The sequence below is a fragment of the Somniosus microcephalus genome, chromosome 11 (genome assembly GCF_052327205.1).
Source record: "Somniosus microcephalus isolate GS21.2 chromosome 11, FLI_Smic_1.0, whole genome shotgun sequence".
Classification (NCBI taxonomy): Eukaryota; Metazoa; Chordata; class Chondrichthyes; order Squaliformes; family Somniosidae; genus Somniosus; species Somniosus microcephalus.
In genome coordinates this window covers 41,248,299-41,263,883 of record NC_140997.1, presented here as the reverse complement: position 1 = coordinate 41,263,883, position 15,585 = coordinate 41,248,299, and the positions used below count along the sequence as shown (strand labels likewise).

General features: G+C 45.9%; 1 protein-coding gene across 1 annotated transcript in view; it reads left to right on the top strand.

Moving 5' to 3' along the window:
• Window positions 1–15,585, top strand: part of cacna1ha (calcium channel, voltage-dependent, T type, alpha 1H subunit a) — a 362,311-nt gene that overhangs the window by 266,930 nt on the left and 79,796 nt on the right. Inside the window, exons 17-19 of the mRNA XM_086000548.1 lie at window positions 1,599–1,722; window positions 1,962–2,030; window positions 3,913–4,097. Of these exons, the coding sequence (XP_085856674.1) occupies window positions 1,599–1,722; window positions 1,962–2,030; window positions 3,913–4,097 (378 nt within the window). The remainder of the gene's footprint in view (window positions 1–1,598; window positions 1,723–1,961; window positions 2,031–3,912; window positions 4,098–15,585) is intronic.

Here is a 15,585-nt window from a genome sequence, read left to right as displayed (position 1 = left end):
CTGCTGCTTAACTGGCAAATGAACCTCAATATAGCTAAGTGTGAGGTAGTACATTTTGGTAGGAAGAATAAGGAGGCCACATACTCCCTGGAAAATAAGCATCTAAATAGGGTAGAGAAACAGAGGAATCTCATGGTACATATACACAAGTCACTAAAATTAGCAACGAAGGCCATAAGAAAAGCAAACCAAACACTGGGGTTCATTTCTAGAGGGATAGAATTGAATTGAGGGCACGGTGGCATAGTGGTTAGCACTGTTGCCTCACAGCGCCAGGGACCCGGGTTCAAATCTGGCCTCGGGCGACTGTGTGGAGTTTGCACATTCTCCCTGTGTCTGCGTGGGTTTCCTCCGGGTGCTCCGGTTTCCTCCCACAGTCCAAAGATGTGCGGGTTAGGTTGATTTGGCTATGATAAATTGACCCTTAGTGTGAGGGGATTGAATGCGTGGGGTTACGGGGATAGGGTGGGATGTGTGTCGGTGCAGGCTTGATGGGCCGAAATGGCCTCTATCTGCACTGTAGATTCTGTGAAAAGCAGAGAAGTTATCTAAAACTTGTATAGAACCTTGATTAGACCACACTTGGAGTACTATGAACAGTTCTGGTCTCCATATTATAAAAAGAGAAGGTGCAAAAAGGATTTCATAGAATAGTACAGCACAGAAGGAGGCCATTCAGCCCATCAAGTCTGCGCCGGCTCTTTCGAAGAACAATCCAGTTAGTCCCACTCCCCCCGCTCTTTACCCATATTCCTGCCATTTTTTCTCCTTCAAGTATTTATCCAATTCCCTTTTGAAGGCTACTATTGAATTTGTATCTACCACTCTATCAGGCAGTGCCTTCCAAATCCTAGCCACTTACTGCGTAAAAAAGTTTTTCCTCATGTCGCCTCTGGTTCTTTTGCCAATCACCTTAAATCTGTGCCCTCTGGTTATCAACCCTTCAGCCATTGGAAACAGTTTCTCTTTATTTACTCTATTTAAATCCTTCATGATTTTAAATACCTCTAGCAAATCTCCTCTTAGCCTCCTCTGCTCTAAGGAGAATTTACTAAAATGATACCAGAACTGAGAGGTTATACCTATCAGTAAAGATTGAACAGGCTGGGTCTTCTATTCTCTAGAAAATAGAAGACTGAGGGGTGACCTGATGGAGGTGTTTAAGATTGTGAAGGGGTTTGATAGGGTAGACGTAGAAAAGATGTTTCCACTTGTGGGCGAGATCAGAACTAGGGGTCATAAATATAAGACAGTCATTAATAATTCCAATAGAGAATTCAGGAGAAACTTCTTTACCAAGAGAGTAGTGAAAATGTGGAACTTGCTACCACAAGGAGTAGTTGAGGCGACTAGCATAGATACATTTAAGGGGAAGCTAGATAAGCACATGAGGGAGAAAGGAATAGAAGGTTATGTTGATGGGGTTAGATGAAGAAGGGTGGGAGGAGGCTCGTGTGGAGCATAAACACTGGCATGGACCTGTTGAGCCGAATGGCCTGTTCCTGTGCTGTAAATACTGTGTAATACTATGTAAAGTGACAGCCTTTCTGGGTAAAATTTGCGAGTGAGTGACATGTCCTTATATCTACCACCTTAAGGTTCCGCATAATGTGCCAGAAGGTCATTGCCCACAAGATGTTCGATCATGTGGTCTTGGTTTTCATATTTCTGAACTGCATCACCATTGCTCTTGAAAGACCTGATATTGACCCAAGAAGTACAGTGAGTATCTGTCCATTCAATCTCTGCTGCTGATTTTTACATTTTCAATTGACTTAGTTTTCTGAGTATGATAAATGGTGTGCAACTAATTGCTTCCTTTACTCTCAGCACTTTGTGTACTGTTTTAGTAATATGCTTAGAAGTATTTTTCAGATTATTTGGTTGTGTAATAATTTGCAGCTCATTTGACTATCCAACACTTTAGATTATTATTTACTATTTTTTTTCTTCCTCAACAGGAACGGATGTTTCTAAGCGTCTCAAATTATATCTTCACTGCTATTTTTGTTGTTGAAATGGCTCTTAAGGTAATCTCCCATGTGTGTTTTTGCACTTATTCATTTTGTCCATATAACCAAGAGGATGTCTGAACGAGTCCAGCCTGTTACACGAGAATAGAAACAGAAAGTGCTGGAAATACTCAGCAGGTCAGGCTGCATCTGTGGAAAAAGAAACAGAATTAACATTTCAGGTCGATGACCTTTCATCAGTTCTGAGGTGCAGAAAAATTGCAAGATCACAAGATAATTCGAGATAAGGGAGGCCATTCGGTCCATCTTAATTCATCCAGTCAACCCCAGTACCCCACCACCGCTACCACTATTGAAGCATCCAATTGTTTCTTAAGTGCTTCAAAGTTTTTTTTACCTTCATTAGTGTATCTGGAAATGTATTCCATACATTGATCACTCTTTGTTGGAAGAATTTCCTGATATCAGTCTTAAAATTATTTTTACTAGTTTGAACCTATGTCCCCTAGTCCAAATTGCACAGTTCAATTTGAAGTAAAATTCTGACTTTACTTTTTCTATACCCTTAACCGTATTGCATAGCTCTATACGAGCACCTCTCAGATGCCTCCTTTCTGGGCTGAGAAGCCCAAGTCTATCCTCATACCTCAGACCCCTTGACACTAAGGATCAGCTTTGTGACTCTTCTCTGCACTGCTTCCTGTGCTTAAATGTCTCTCTTGTTTCTTGGGGACCATAACTGGATGCAGTTTTTAATATGCCATTTAACCAGAGCACTCTACAGTTTGATCATTATCACCTCTGACTTAATGTACTTTTTTGGCTCTGTAGTTTAATCTCATCTTAGTTTTATTGTTGCTGCTCTGCATTGGTTGGAGACGTTTAGTGTCGAGTCTACTAAGAACCTGAGGTCTCTTTCAAATTCATCTGAGAAAGGATGTTCTTGCCATGGAGGGAGTGCAACGAAGATTCACCAGACTGATACCTGGGATGGCAGGAATGACGTATGAAGAGAGATTGGGTCGATTAGGCTTATATTCACTAGAGTTTAGAAGAATGAGAGGGGATCCCATTGAAACTTATAAAATTCTAACAGGACTAGACAGACTAGATGCAGGAAGGATGTTCCCGATGGCGGGGGAGTCCAGAACCAGGGGTCACAGTCTAAGGATAAGGGGTAAGCCATTTAGGACTGAGATGAGGAGGAATTTCTTCACCCAGCGAGTGGTGAACCTGTGGAATTCTCTACCACAGAAGACAATTACGACTAAACTGACAACCCTGGCTGGCTAAAGGTGTCCTGCAGTGTGGGCTGCTGTTGTAGGTGGTGGCTGTTGGCCGACCCGGACAGCACATCCCTGTAGAGGTCTTGTGAGAAGGCTGTGGTGGGTAACTTTCAATTTTGGCAGTGGTGCAAAATGGGTGGCAGCGGATTGGCTGCCTATTGTACACCCCGCCCATTATGCAGCCCAGCTGACTTTCCTTGCCATTGAGGCCAACTTATTAAATATATTCAAGAAGGAGTTAGATATATTTCTTAAGGCTAAAGGGATCAAGGGATATGGGGAGAAATCAGGGACAGGGTACTGAATTTGGATGATCAGCCATGATCTCATTAAATGGCAGAACAGGCTCGAGGGGCCAAATAGCCTACTCCTGCTCCTATCTTCTATGATATGTGTCGGTGCAGGCTCGATGGGCCGAAATGGCCTCTATCTGCACTGTAGATTCTGTGATTCTGTGTGATGTTTCTATGTTTCATGAGTTACTTCAGCGCCATTGATGTCATACGTGTATCCTATTTTTCCATCCTATTGGTACCTCCAGTATTAACACTGCTTCCACTGCATCCCAAGTTGGTGCCTATGTTCATGTTTCAATCAATAGCAAGACATTGTTTTATTGATAATCTACTATAATATCACGTGTTTATCCTCAGGTTTTAGCACTGGGATTCTTTTCCGGTGAGAATGCCTATCTCCACAGCAGCTGGAATATTTTGGATGGAATCCTGGTCTTTGTTTCTGTAATTGACATCATTGTCTCCCTGGCATCAGCGGGGGGAGCAAAGATCCTTGGTATTCTCCGTGTACTACGACTCTTGCGAACCCTGCGTCCTCTCCGGTAAGCTCCAACAGCGCTTTAACTTTTACACTGCCAATATGGCCAGTAGAATTCCTGTCTCCCTGGACTGCAAGGTACTCAAACATCAAGAACAGCTTTACTACTGCAATATGAACCTTAAACAATAAAAATAAACACAACTTGAACTAAAACGAGAAAAGTTGCTAATCCTGCCATCCTTTTTCCTCCTATTTTCTTGTCGTACTTATTGTCCGTCTTCCTTCTTTAATTTGAACTAATTTTATTCACTTTATAAAATCTTTTTTTTTTTAATTATTATGTTCAAAATCTTTTTCTTCCTGTTTCCATCATCCATACAGGAGAAGAGAGTAACTTTGAAATATTGCTATTTGATTGCTTAAAACTGGCTATTTGAACCAGAGGGAAATTACCCCTGTAGGTTTTATTTCTAGAATACGAACAAATAAAATGTTGGTGTAGGGCTGCTTGATATTGCAAACTCACTTAGTAAATCTTGTCAAAGTGAAGTAAAGACATGTAATGTCAGGGATTATTTCCCTCTGGTTGCTCTATGTAGTATGTGGGAGGATTTCCTTTAGTTGGTATTTATAATGAACCTGCAACTGCATTCAGAAAGAATGGGTTTACAATTTTGTCACAAGTACTAACCAGATGAAATCTTACCGCATTTGCCTGTGATGTTGCTACACATGGCAACCAGAGGAAATCATACCCACTAGAGAACCGTTGAGATAAAATTCTGTTCAACATCACTGTTTTTCATAAAATAAAGCATTATAATTGACAAGAAGTATCGAGCATGAGCTGACAGTTTCTCAGAATTACAACTAAACTGACAACCCTGGCTGGCTAAAGGTGTCCTGCAGTGTGGGCTGCTGTTGTAGGTGGTGGCTGTTGGCCGACCCGGACAGCACATCCCTGTAGAGGTCTTGTGAGGAGGCTGTGGGGGGTAACTTTCAATTTTGGCAGTGGTGCAAAATGGGTGGCAGCGGATTGGCTGCCAATTGTACACCCCGCCCATTATGCAGCCCAGCTGACTTTCCTTGCCATTGAGGTCAATGGAAAGGAAAGTCCAGGGCACTGGCCCTGCTGATGTAAATGAAGAGAGTGTGACATGCACACCGACTTAACGTCACGCTCTGCAACCTTTGACCTCAGCGCTGAGTTTAGTGTTGGGTCCTAAGCTCGCTCTGAAAAGCGAGCGTTCAGCAGACTGACAGAGATGCTGTCAGCACTTCCTAAAGGGACACACACATCTTTCAGGTAAGTTTGCATTTAAGCTTTTGGACTGGATTTTTAAAATCTTATTGAAGTATTTGCTTGGTGCAGTACATGTTAAAAAAAATGTAAGTGTGCAGGGAGTGCTGCTGGACACTTGCAAGACCTTGGATGGTAAAGGAAAGCCTTTGAGAAGACAGAAAATGCTGAAAATACACAGCAGGTCAGGCAGCATCTGTGGAGAGAGAAACAGAGTTCACGCCTCAAGTCCTGACCTGCTGAAGATTTCCAGCATTTTATGCTTTTATTTCAGATTTACAGCATCCACTCACAGAGAGAAGAGGAAGACGCAGAAGAAGAAGATGCAGAAGATGAAGACACAGAAGAGGTGGAAGCAGAAGGAAGGATGCAACCCAGACAGCATCTTTCTGGCCAGGATATCCGGGATGAAATGATCCTCCTGCGGTACCAAGGAGGATAATGTGTGAGGATACCAGCATCTTGTATCCTTTCAGCCCTGCTGCTGGCCAAAGGCTGAGCCATGCCCCTGCCAAGAATGGCCAGCACTGCCTCCTCCAAGGGGGTGAGGTGAAGCTAGGAATGGGAGGTGTGCCTCATGTTTGGTACAGATTGCTAGTAGGTGAGTGATTGGCGGGGTGAGGGGCGGGGGGCGTCATTCATTGAGCAGTGTGTGAGACTAGGTGCAGTTGGTAGGAGACAGCTTTTGAAGATTCAATCACTGATCTTGACCACTGGTCTGAGGTCATGAAGCTTCTTTGGGCACTGGAGCCAGGTGGTGAGGGTGACACTGCTGGCAGTGATGACCTTGGTGATCTGGTCCCACATCCTTCTTTTTGGAGGGCCTCCTGGCCTCTGTGGGTAGAGGACCTGTCTTGCAGTGTTGACCCCCAGCACAAAGCTGGAATGCTGTATGCGAGATCCTGGGTGCCCTTTCCCTGGCTTGCTGAGCCATTTGTGTTAGTGCTGAAGCACTTTTCCCTTTTTTTTAGGTGCAGAAGGGAACTCAGCTTTAAAAGTTGAAGACTCCCATTTGGGAATTCTTTTTAATGTTAATTTTTTTTCAGAAGGCATTGAGCTGTAAGGGCTAAAAACTGCCTATTTTCACATGATTTTTATTTTTTTCATTTCAGAAGGCAGTTCCCCTTTAAGAGACTGAACTACTTTCTGAAATGACAGTCTCATTTTAACAGAAGGAAGTTCTTGCTGCAGTGACGCTATGGCCACACTGCATTCGGGCCTCTTGCTGGGACGCATGCCACTGGAGCAACATTGCACTGCAAGTTTAGCACTGGGCAAATGGCCCATATTTTCCGCCCCCACGGGTGTGTACAAACCCGTAGGGGCCTCGCAAGTGCCGGTTTCAGGCATGCGCTGAAAACCGGCACTTCTGATCTGTCAAGAATTCTCCTACCAGATCATCCACCTGCCCGGGAGAAGGGCCTCTGCAGGTGGAGAGTTCCGCTTTCTGCAGAACCTCTGCCTGCTGAAAACCTTGAAGAAATCTTACGCCTGGTAAAAGCAGGCAAAGGCCTGCTTTTACCAAAAAAATCACTCTATAATTTAAAAATACTTAAAAAAAAGTAAGTTTATTTTAGCCCGGTAAAAAACTTTAATTATTTTTTTCAAAAAATTAAATTTTTGTTTAAAATATTTAATTTAATGTAATTTTAAATACGTGATTAAAAAAAAAGTTATTTAATGTTTTAGTGTGTTTTGTGAATGACCCCCATTCATACTTTTGACAGGTCTAAGCGAAGAGACCTGTCAAAAGTGTGAAGGGGGATTCCCTTCTTTGATTGGTTCCCCATGGCCCACGTGATCCCAGGGACGCTTGCGAACTGCCTACGCCCCTGGAATACCTGGGCCTCTGCGCACGCGGACCAGGAGAGGCCCAGGATTGGAAGTGTCGGGACCTATGGAGCCAGCAGGTAAGTACATAGATTTTTCCAGATCGGAGGCCTCCGCATGCAGGAAGCCTCCGATCAGAAAAACTGGCCCAATGTTAATTAGCTACCAGTGCCAATTTACCGGTCCTGCCAACGTCACCATTTTCAGCAGCCATTAACAGTGGCCCGTAGTAGCACTGGCAGGTCTTTACTGCTATGAAATTTTTAGCCCACCTATATTACCACTCTATATTACCACTGGATACATAGAGAGTAAGTGTGATGGTGGCTAAGATAGAAAGTATACTCAGTGGAAATATATATATATTGTAGTACAGGGTATTTCATCACAAATTATCCAAACTAATCTCACATGGAAGTGGATCACTTGGAAATAGCACATACTGTATTTTGAACTTCTAAATAATATGCAATTAGAATAGAATCATAGAATGGTTACAGCACGGAAGAAGGCCATTTGGCCTGTCGAGCCCATGCTGGCTCTCTGTAAGAGCACTTCAGCTAATCCCACTCCCCCGCCCTTTCCCCGTAGCCCTGCAATTTTTTTTCTTTCAGGTACTTATCCAACTCCCTTTTGAAAGCTGTGGTTGAGTCTGCCTCCACCACCCTTTAGGCATTGCATTCCAGATCCTAACCACTCGCTGAGTAAAAATGTTTTTCCTCTTGTCACCTTTAATTCTTCTGCCAATCCACCTTAAACCTGTGTCCTCTGGTTCTCGACCCATCTGCCAATGGGAACAGTTTCTCTCTATCTACTCTGTCCAGACCGCTCTTGATTTTGAACACCTCTATCAAATCTCCTCTCAATCTTCTCTGCTCTAAGGAAATCAACCCCAGCTTCTCCAGTCTATCCATGTAACTGAAGTCCCTCATCCCTGGAATCATTCTTGTAAATCTTTTCTGCACTCTCTCTAAGGCCTTCATGTCCTTCCTAAAGTGCGGTGCCCAGAATTGGACACAATACTCCAGTTGAGACCAAACCAGTGTTTTATACAGGTTCATTATAATTTCCTCGCTTTTGTACCCTATACCTCTGTTCATGAAGCCCAGGATCCCATAAGCTTTTTTAACAGTTTCTCAACCTGCCCTGCCACCTTCAACGATTTGTGCACATATACCCCTAGGTCTCTCTGTTCATGCACCCCCTTTAGGATTGTACCATTTAGTTTATATTTCCTCTCTTTGTTCTTTCTACCAAAATGTATCACTTCACACTTTTCTGTGTTAAATTTCATCTGCCACGTGTCCGCCCATTCCACCAGCCTGTCTATGTTCTCTTGAAGTCTTATCACTATCCACCTCACTGTTCACTATACTTCCAAGTTTTGTGTCATCCGCAAATTTTGAAATTGTGCCCTGTACACCCACATCCAAGTCATCAATATATATCAAGAAAAGTAGTGGTCCTAGAACCGACCCCTGGGGAACACCTCCAGTCCAAAAAACAACCATTCACCACTACTCTCTGTTTCCTGTCAGTCACTTAGCCAATTTCGTATCCATGCTGCCACTGTCCCTTTTATTCCATGGGCTTCAACTTTGCTGTCAATCCTATTACGTGGCACTTTATCAAACGCCTTTTGGAAATCTATGTACACCATGTCAACTGCATTGCCCTCATCAACCCTCTCTGTTACCTCATCAAAAAACTCAATCAAGCTGGTTAAACACGATTTGCCTTTAACAAATCCATGCTGACCAAAAGAGGAACAAATCCATGCTGGCTTTCCTTAATTAATCCACACTTGTCCAAGTGACTGTTAATTTTGTCCCTGATTATTGTTTCTAAAAGCTTCCCCACTACTGAGGTTAAACTGACTGGCCTGTAGTTGCTGGGTTTATCTTTACAAACTTTTTTGAGCAAGGGTGTAACATTTGCAATTCTCCAGTCCTCTGGCACCACCCTCGTTTCTAAGGAGGATTGGAAGATTATGGCTAGTACCTCCGCAATTTCTTCCTTCACTTCCCTCTGCATCCTAGGATGCATCCCATCTGGTCCTGGTGACTTATCTACTTTAAGTACAGCCAGCGTTTCTAGTACCTCCTCTATCAATTTTTATCCCATCCAGTATCTCCTCTACCTCCTCCTTTACTATGTCTATGGCAGCATCTTCTTGGTGAAGATGGATGCAAAGTACTCATTTAGTATCTCAGCCATATCCTCTGCCTCCATGTGTAGGTCTCCTTTTTGGTCCCTAATCGGCCCCACCCCTCCTTACTACCCGTTTGCTATTTATACGCCTATAGAAGACTTTAGGATTATCTTTTATGTTAGCTGCCATTCTATTCCCATACCCCCTATTCGCCCCTCTTATTTTCTTTTTCACTTCTCCTCTGAACTTTCTATATATAGCTTGATTCTCAGATGTATTTTCGACCTGACATCTGTCATACGTGCTCTTTTTCTGCTTCATCTTACTCTCTATCTTTTTCATCATCCAGGGTGCTCTGGCTTTGGTTGCCCTACCTTTCCTCCTCATGGTCATGTACCGCGACTGTACCCGAACCACCTCCTCTTTAAAGGCAGCCCATTGTTCCATTACAGTTTTGCCTGCCAATCTTTGATTCCAACTTACCCAGGCCAGATCCTCATCCCACTGAAATTAGCCTTCCTCCAATTAAATTTTTTTACTCTAGATTGCTCCCTGTCCTTTGCCATAACTAATCTAAACCATATGATACTATGATCACTGTTCCCTAAATGTTCACCTACTGACATTTGACCTACCTCATTCCCCATAACCAGGTCCAGCAACGCCTCCTTCCTCATTGGGCCAGAAACATACTGATCAAGAAAGTTCTCCTGAACACACTTCAGAAATTCTTCCCCCTCTCTGCCCTTTACACTATTATTATCCCAGTCTATATTACAATCGTTGAAGTACCCCATTATCACTACTCTATAGTTTGTGAATCTCTCTGTAATTTCTCTGTAAATTTGCTCCTCCATATTTTTACCACTAGTTGGTGGCCTATAGAATACACCTAGTAGTGTAATGGCATCTTTATTATTTCTTAACTCTAGCCATATACATTCTGTCTTTGACCCCTCCAGGACATCCTCTCTCTCCAGTACTGTAACATTCTCCTGAACCAATACTGCCACACCACCTCCTATCTTTCCTTTCCTATCTTTCCTGAACACCTTATATCCAGGATTATTTAATACCCAATCCTGCCCTTTTTTGAGCTAGGTCTCTGTTATTTCCATGACATCATATTCCCATGTGGCTATTTGCACCTGCAGCTCACCAACCTTGTTTACTATGCTTCGTGCGTTCACATACATACACTGTAAACCTACCTGAGACCATCCTGTGTTCTCTTAGTCTGACCCCACCTAATACCTTACTACAGGAAACTTTGGTGTATCCGGAGGTTAACTGTCCGGAATGCTCGAGCCACCGGCAAAAATCAGGAGCCGTTTTGTTAGTTTTTTTTTCTTTTCATTGCTTTTTTTTCACCAGTCAGGCTCTGTAAGGTCTCGCTGAAGCTGATGCTAAGCTACAGAGATGCTTGCAAGGTACGGCTGACTGTTTAGAAGCTGTTGCTAAGCAACAGGGTTTGTTGCCAGATACGGAGCTCAAAATCTCCATATGTTTCAACATTAGCGCTGGTTTGTCTGGCTGTTTTGATGGGACGGCAACAGCTCGGTCCCGTCAGTGCCGGATAGCACAAAGTTTCCTGTATTTCTTACTTTAGTGCTATCCGTCTCTCCCAATCCTTTGTGCCCTTTGTTTCTCCTTTCTAATGTTACATCCTGGTGCCCATCCCCCTGCCAACTTAGTTTAAACCCTCCCCAACAGCACTAGCAAACCACCCGCGAGGATATTAGTACCAGCTCTGTTGAGGTGCAGCCTGTCGGTCTGTACAGGTCCCACCTCCCCCAGAACCGGCCCCAATGCCCCAGGAATCTGAAGCCCTCCCTTCTGCACCATCTCTCCAGCCACGCATTCATCTGCTCTATCCCCCTATTTCTATACTCACTCATTCTTGGCACCGGGAGTAATCCAGAGATTACTACCTTTGAGGTCCTACTTTTTCATCTCTTTTCTAGCTCCCTGAAATCTGCCTGCAGGACCTCATCACTCTTTCTACCTATGTCATTGGTACAGATATGGACCATGATCTCTGGATGTTCTGCAGCTGCTCAGTGACATTCTTAACCCTGGCACCAGAGAGACAACATACCACCCTGGAGTCACGTCTGCAGCCGCAGAAATGCCTGTTTGCTTCCCTAACTATTGAATCCCCTACCACTGTTGCTTTCCCTATCTTCCTCCCCCATACAGCTGAGCCACCCGTGGTGCTGTGGACTTGGCTCTGGCTATCCTCCCCAAAGTAACCATCACCCTCACCATTACTCAAAACAGAATACTGGTTGGAGAGTGAGATGCACTCAAGGGACTCCTGCACTACCTGCCTGGTCCTCCACCTTTGTCTGGCAGTCACCCATTCCCTCTCTGCCTGCATGCTCCTTAGCTGCAGGGTGACCACCTCCTAAAACATGTTATCCATGTAACTCTCAGCCTCGCAGATGCACTGCAGTGATTCTAGCCGCCGCTGAAGCTCTGAAACCCAGAGCTCAAACTCCTCCAGCTGATGATACTTCCTGCACACGTGGTTGTCCAGGACATGGGAAGCATCCTGGACTTCCCACATGACACAAGATGCGCATTCCGCAGTACTGAGCTGCCCTGCCATGCCTTTATTTATTTGACTATTAACTAACTTTACAGAAACTTAAGACTAAGATGACCTAATTCAAGTTATTAAATTAGCAACTCTTAATACTATATTAAATTGGTAACTGTTAATACTATATTAATATAATATTGTAGGAACGGAGGTTCCTAGCTGAAGAATTGAGATCGACGCAGTGAATCAAATACAATAAAATGTAATGAACAAACAAAGTTAAACAGTAAACTGCTGGATACAATGCAAATAGGTCTGGTCTGGTTGAAAGCCTCTCTAGAACTGCTAGAAGGTTCCGAGCACTGACGTCATGACGTCATCACGTTCTTCCCGCCATTGGGGGATCACGTGACGGGCGGCATGACATCATCACGCGGAGTAAAGGAAAGAAGCCATAGTACAGTTAACAGATACATTAAAGGTGCAACACCCGGTTGCACTACATTGCTGTTAAAGGAATTAAAAACAATTGTCCTGAATCCCCTGGTGGCTCCGCCACATACGCCCCCCCAGAATTGTCTTTAACAGAAAAGGTAAGACGAGAAGGGGGTCTGACGAGTCTGTCCGACCGACTGCGATACTCTGGCAACTGGAACGGAGCGCTAGAAGACGAACTGGCAGTTGGCCGTGGTTGGGATAGTGCCGCAGACGTAGGAGAAGAAGTGGCTGGCTGTGGCTGTACTGGACCGACAGTCGACGGTGGACGCCCACGACGAGGCGGTTGAGCGGTGACGACTGGCTCGCTCAGATCCAGATGAGCCGGTGTTAACCGGTCGATGGAGATGTGGTCAGGCTTACCGCCGACGTCGACTGTGAAAGACTTGTCACCTGACGAGATGACGTGGAACGGACCAGTGTAAGGCGGTTTGAGCGGGTCTCTGTGAGCATCTTGACGAATGAAAACGTATTCGGCGCTCTTAAGCTCCACCGGGACATGGGAGCGCTGCAGGTCATGATGAGACGTAGGCACTGGGATGAAATTCTTAGCCGCCTCTTGGTGGCTGACGAGCTGCTGAGCTGCGGACCAGGGTTCTGTGTGAGGAGGAAGAAAATCGCCAGGAACTCTGAGTGGTTGGCCGTAAACCAGTTCTGCAGAAGAAGATTGCAGGTCGTCCTTAGGAGCCGTGTGAAGACCCAGCAGCACCCAAGGGAGCCTGTCCACCCAACCAGTCCCATGAAGACTAGCATGCAGTGCAGCTTTAAGGGACCTGTGAAATCTCTCGCACAGACCGTTTGCCTGTGGATGATAGGCGGTGGTGCGATGAAGCTTGGTACCCAAACCCTGAGCCACAGCATTCCAAAGTTCCGAGGTAAATTGAGGTCCTCGGTCGGAGGAGATGTCGGCCGGTACCCCGAACCGAGCCACCCATGACGAGATGAAGGCTCTGGAAACGTCCGCCGCTGTGGTGGCAACCAAAGGAATTGCCTCTGGCCACCGGGTGGTGCGGTCTACCACGGTGAGGAGATGCGTGAAACCACGAGAAGAAGGGAGAGGGCCAACCAGGTCCACGTGAACATGGTCGAAGCGACGCTCTGGAACTGGAAAAGTGGCCACTGGGGCCTTAACATGGCATTGGATTTTGGACTTCTGGCAACTCACGCAGGTATTGGTCCAGTCACGGATGTCGAGATGGATGCCCTTCCAGATGAACTTCTTTGCCATGAGTCGTTGTGAAGCCCTCATACCAGGGTGCGACAAACCGTGGATTGCGTCGAAAACTCTCCTGCGCCATTCGACTGGTACAATTGGTCGGGGGACCCCCATCGAGATGTCGCAAAGGAGTGTGGTCCCTGCGGCCTGAAAACTGACATCAGCCACTTGTAAGCTGGAAGGTGTGGTCCGGTACGCCTGCACTTCAGGGCCTGCCACCTGTTCTTCTGCCAAACCAACATAGTCGATTCCCAGGTGGACTGCGTGGACCGGGGCGCGGGAGAGACAATCTGCCACCAGGTTGTCCTTGCCAGACACATGTTGTATGTCTGTTATAAATTCTGATATGAACGTAAGATGACGTTGTTGCCGAGCCGACCATGGTTCCGCTGTCTTGGCCATAGCAAACGTAAGTGGCTTGTGGTCTACGAAAGCCGTGAATGGGCGTCCTTCCAGTAAGAAGCGAAAATGGCGGATGGCCAGGAAAAGTGCCAACAACTCCCTATCAAAGGTACTGTATTTGCGTTCATTTTTTCGCAATTGGCGGCTGAAGAAAGCCAGTGGTTGCCACGTGCCGTTGACCAATTGCTCCTGCACTGCCCCGATGGCATAGTCAGATGCATCTGTGGTAAGGGCGATGGTTGCACCTGGAAGAGGATGTGCTAACATGGTCGCATCAGCCAAAGCGTCCTTAGTGTTGAGGAACGCCTGGTCCATCTGGGGTGTCCAGCCGATGGGGTCTTTACCCAATTTACCTTTTAGAGCCTCGTACAACGGTTGCATTAACAGGGCCGCCTTGGGGACGAAACGATGATAAAAATTGACCATCCCCAGGAATTTCTGGAGAGCCCTGACGGACTGAGGATGCGGGAATGAGGTAACTGCCTCCACCTTCATGGTCAGCGGAACGGCGCCTTCTGAGGTGATTCTGTGTCCCAGAAAATCAATGCTTTGTAAGCCAAACTGGCACTTGGCCGGGTTGATAATAAGGCCATGCTGGCTGAGACAAGAAAAAAGGGTACGTAATGTGCTCTTTCTTGCTGGTACTGGTGATGAGGGTGTCATCGAGGTAGACGAAGATGAATGGCAGATCGCGCAACACAGAATCCATGAGACGCTGGAAGGCTTGCGCTGCGTTCTTCAACCCAAATGGCATACGAAGGAACTCAAAGAGCCCGAAAGGCGTGATGACAGCAGTTTTGGGGACGTCCTGAGGATGAACGGGCACTTGATGATACCCCCGGACAAGGTCTACTTTGGAAAAGATGGAATTCCCTGCCAGGTGGGCCGAAAAATCCTGTATGTGAGGAATCGGGTATCGATCTGGAGTAGTAGCTTCATTCAGGCGTCTGTAGTCGCCACATGGTCGCCATCCGCCGCCTGGTTTAGGAACAATGTGTAATGGTGAAGACCAAGGACTATTCAATCGTCGAATAATTCTCAGGCGCTCCATGGTATGGAACTCCGCCTTTGCGGCTGCGAGTTTACCAGGTTCCAGCCTTTGAGCCCGTGCATAAACTGGGGATCCTGTCGTGGTAATGTGGTGCGCCACACCGTGCCTCGCGACTGAAGAAGAAAAAGTGGGCCTGGTGAGCTCCGGAAACTCACCGAGAAGACGAGAGAACTCATCTGGAGATGGGACTGCACAGGCAACTGACCAAGACACAGCGGTGCTGTGGTGGCAGGGGACCGAATGAAAGGTGGCCGCGTTGATTAACCGCCAGTGCCGGACGTCGACGAGAAAACCATTGGCGCGAAAAAAATCTGCCCCCAGGATGGCCTGTGAGACTTTCGCCGTGATGAACTCCCAAACGAAATGCTGGCCACGAAAACGCAACTGGACCCTATGCTTTCCGAATGTGCGGATGGCCGCACCATTGGCTGCCTCGAGGGAGGGACCATGACCACCGGATTGAAGATCGAGCTTCGACGCTGGTAGGATACTGCACTGGGAGCCAGTATCACAGAGAAAACGTCGACCTGACGGAGTCTGTGATATAAAGGAGTTTCC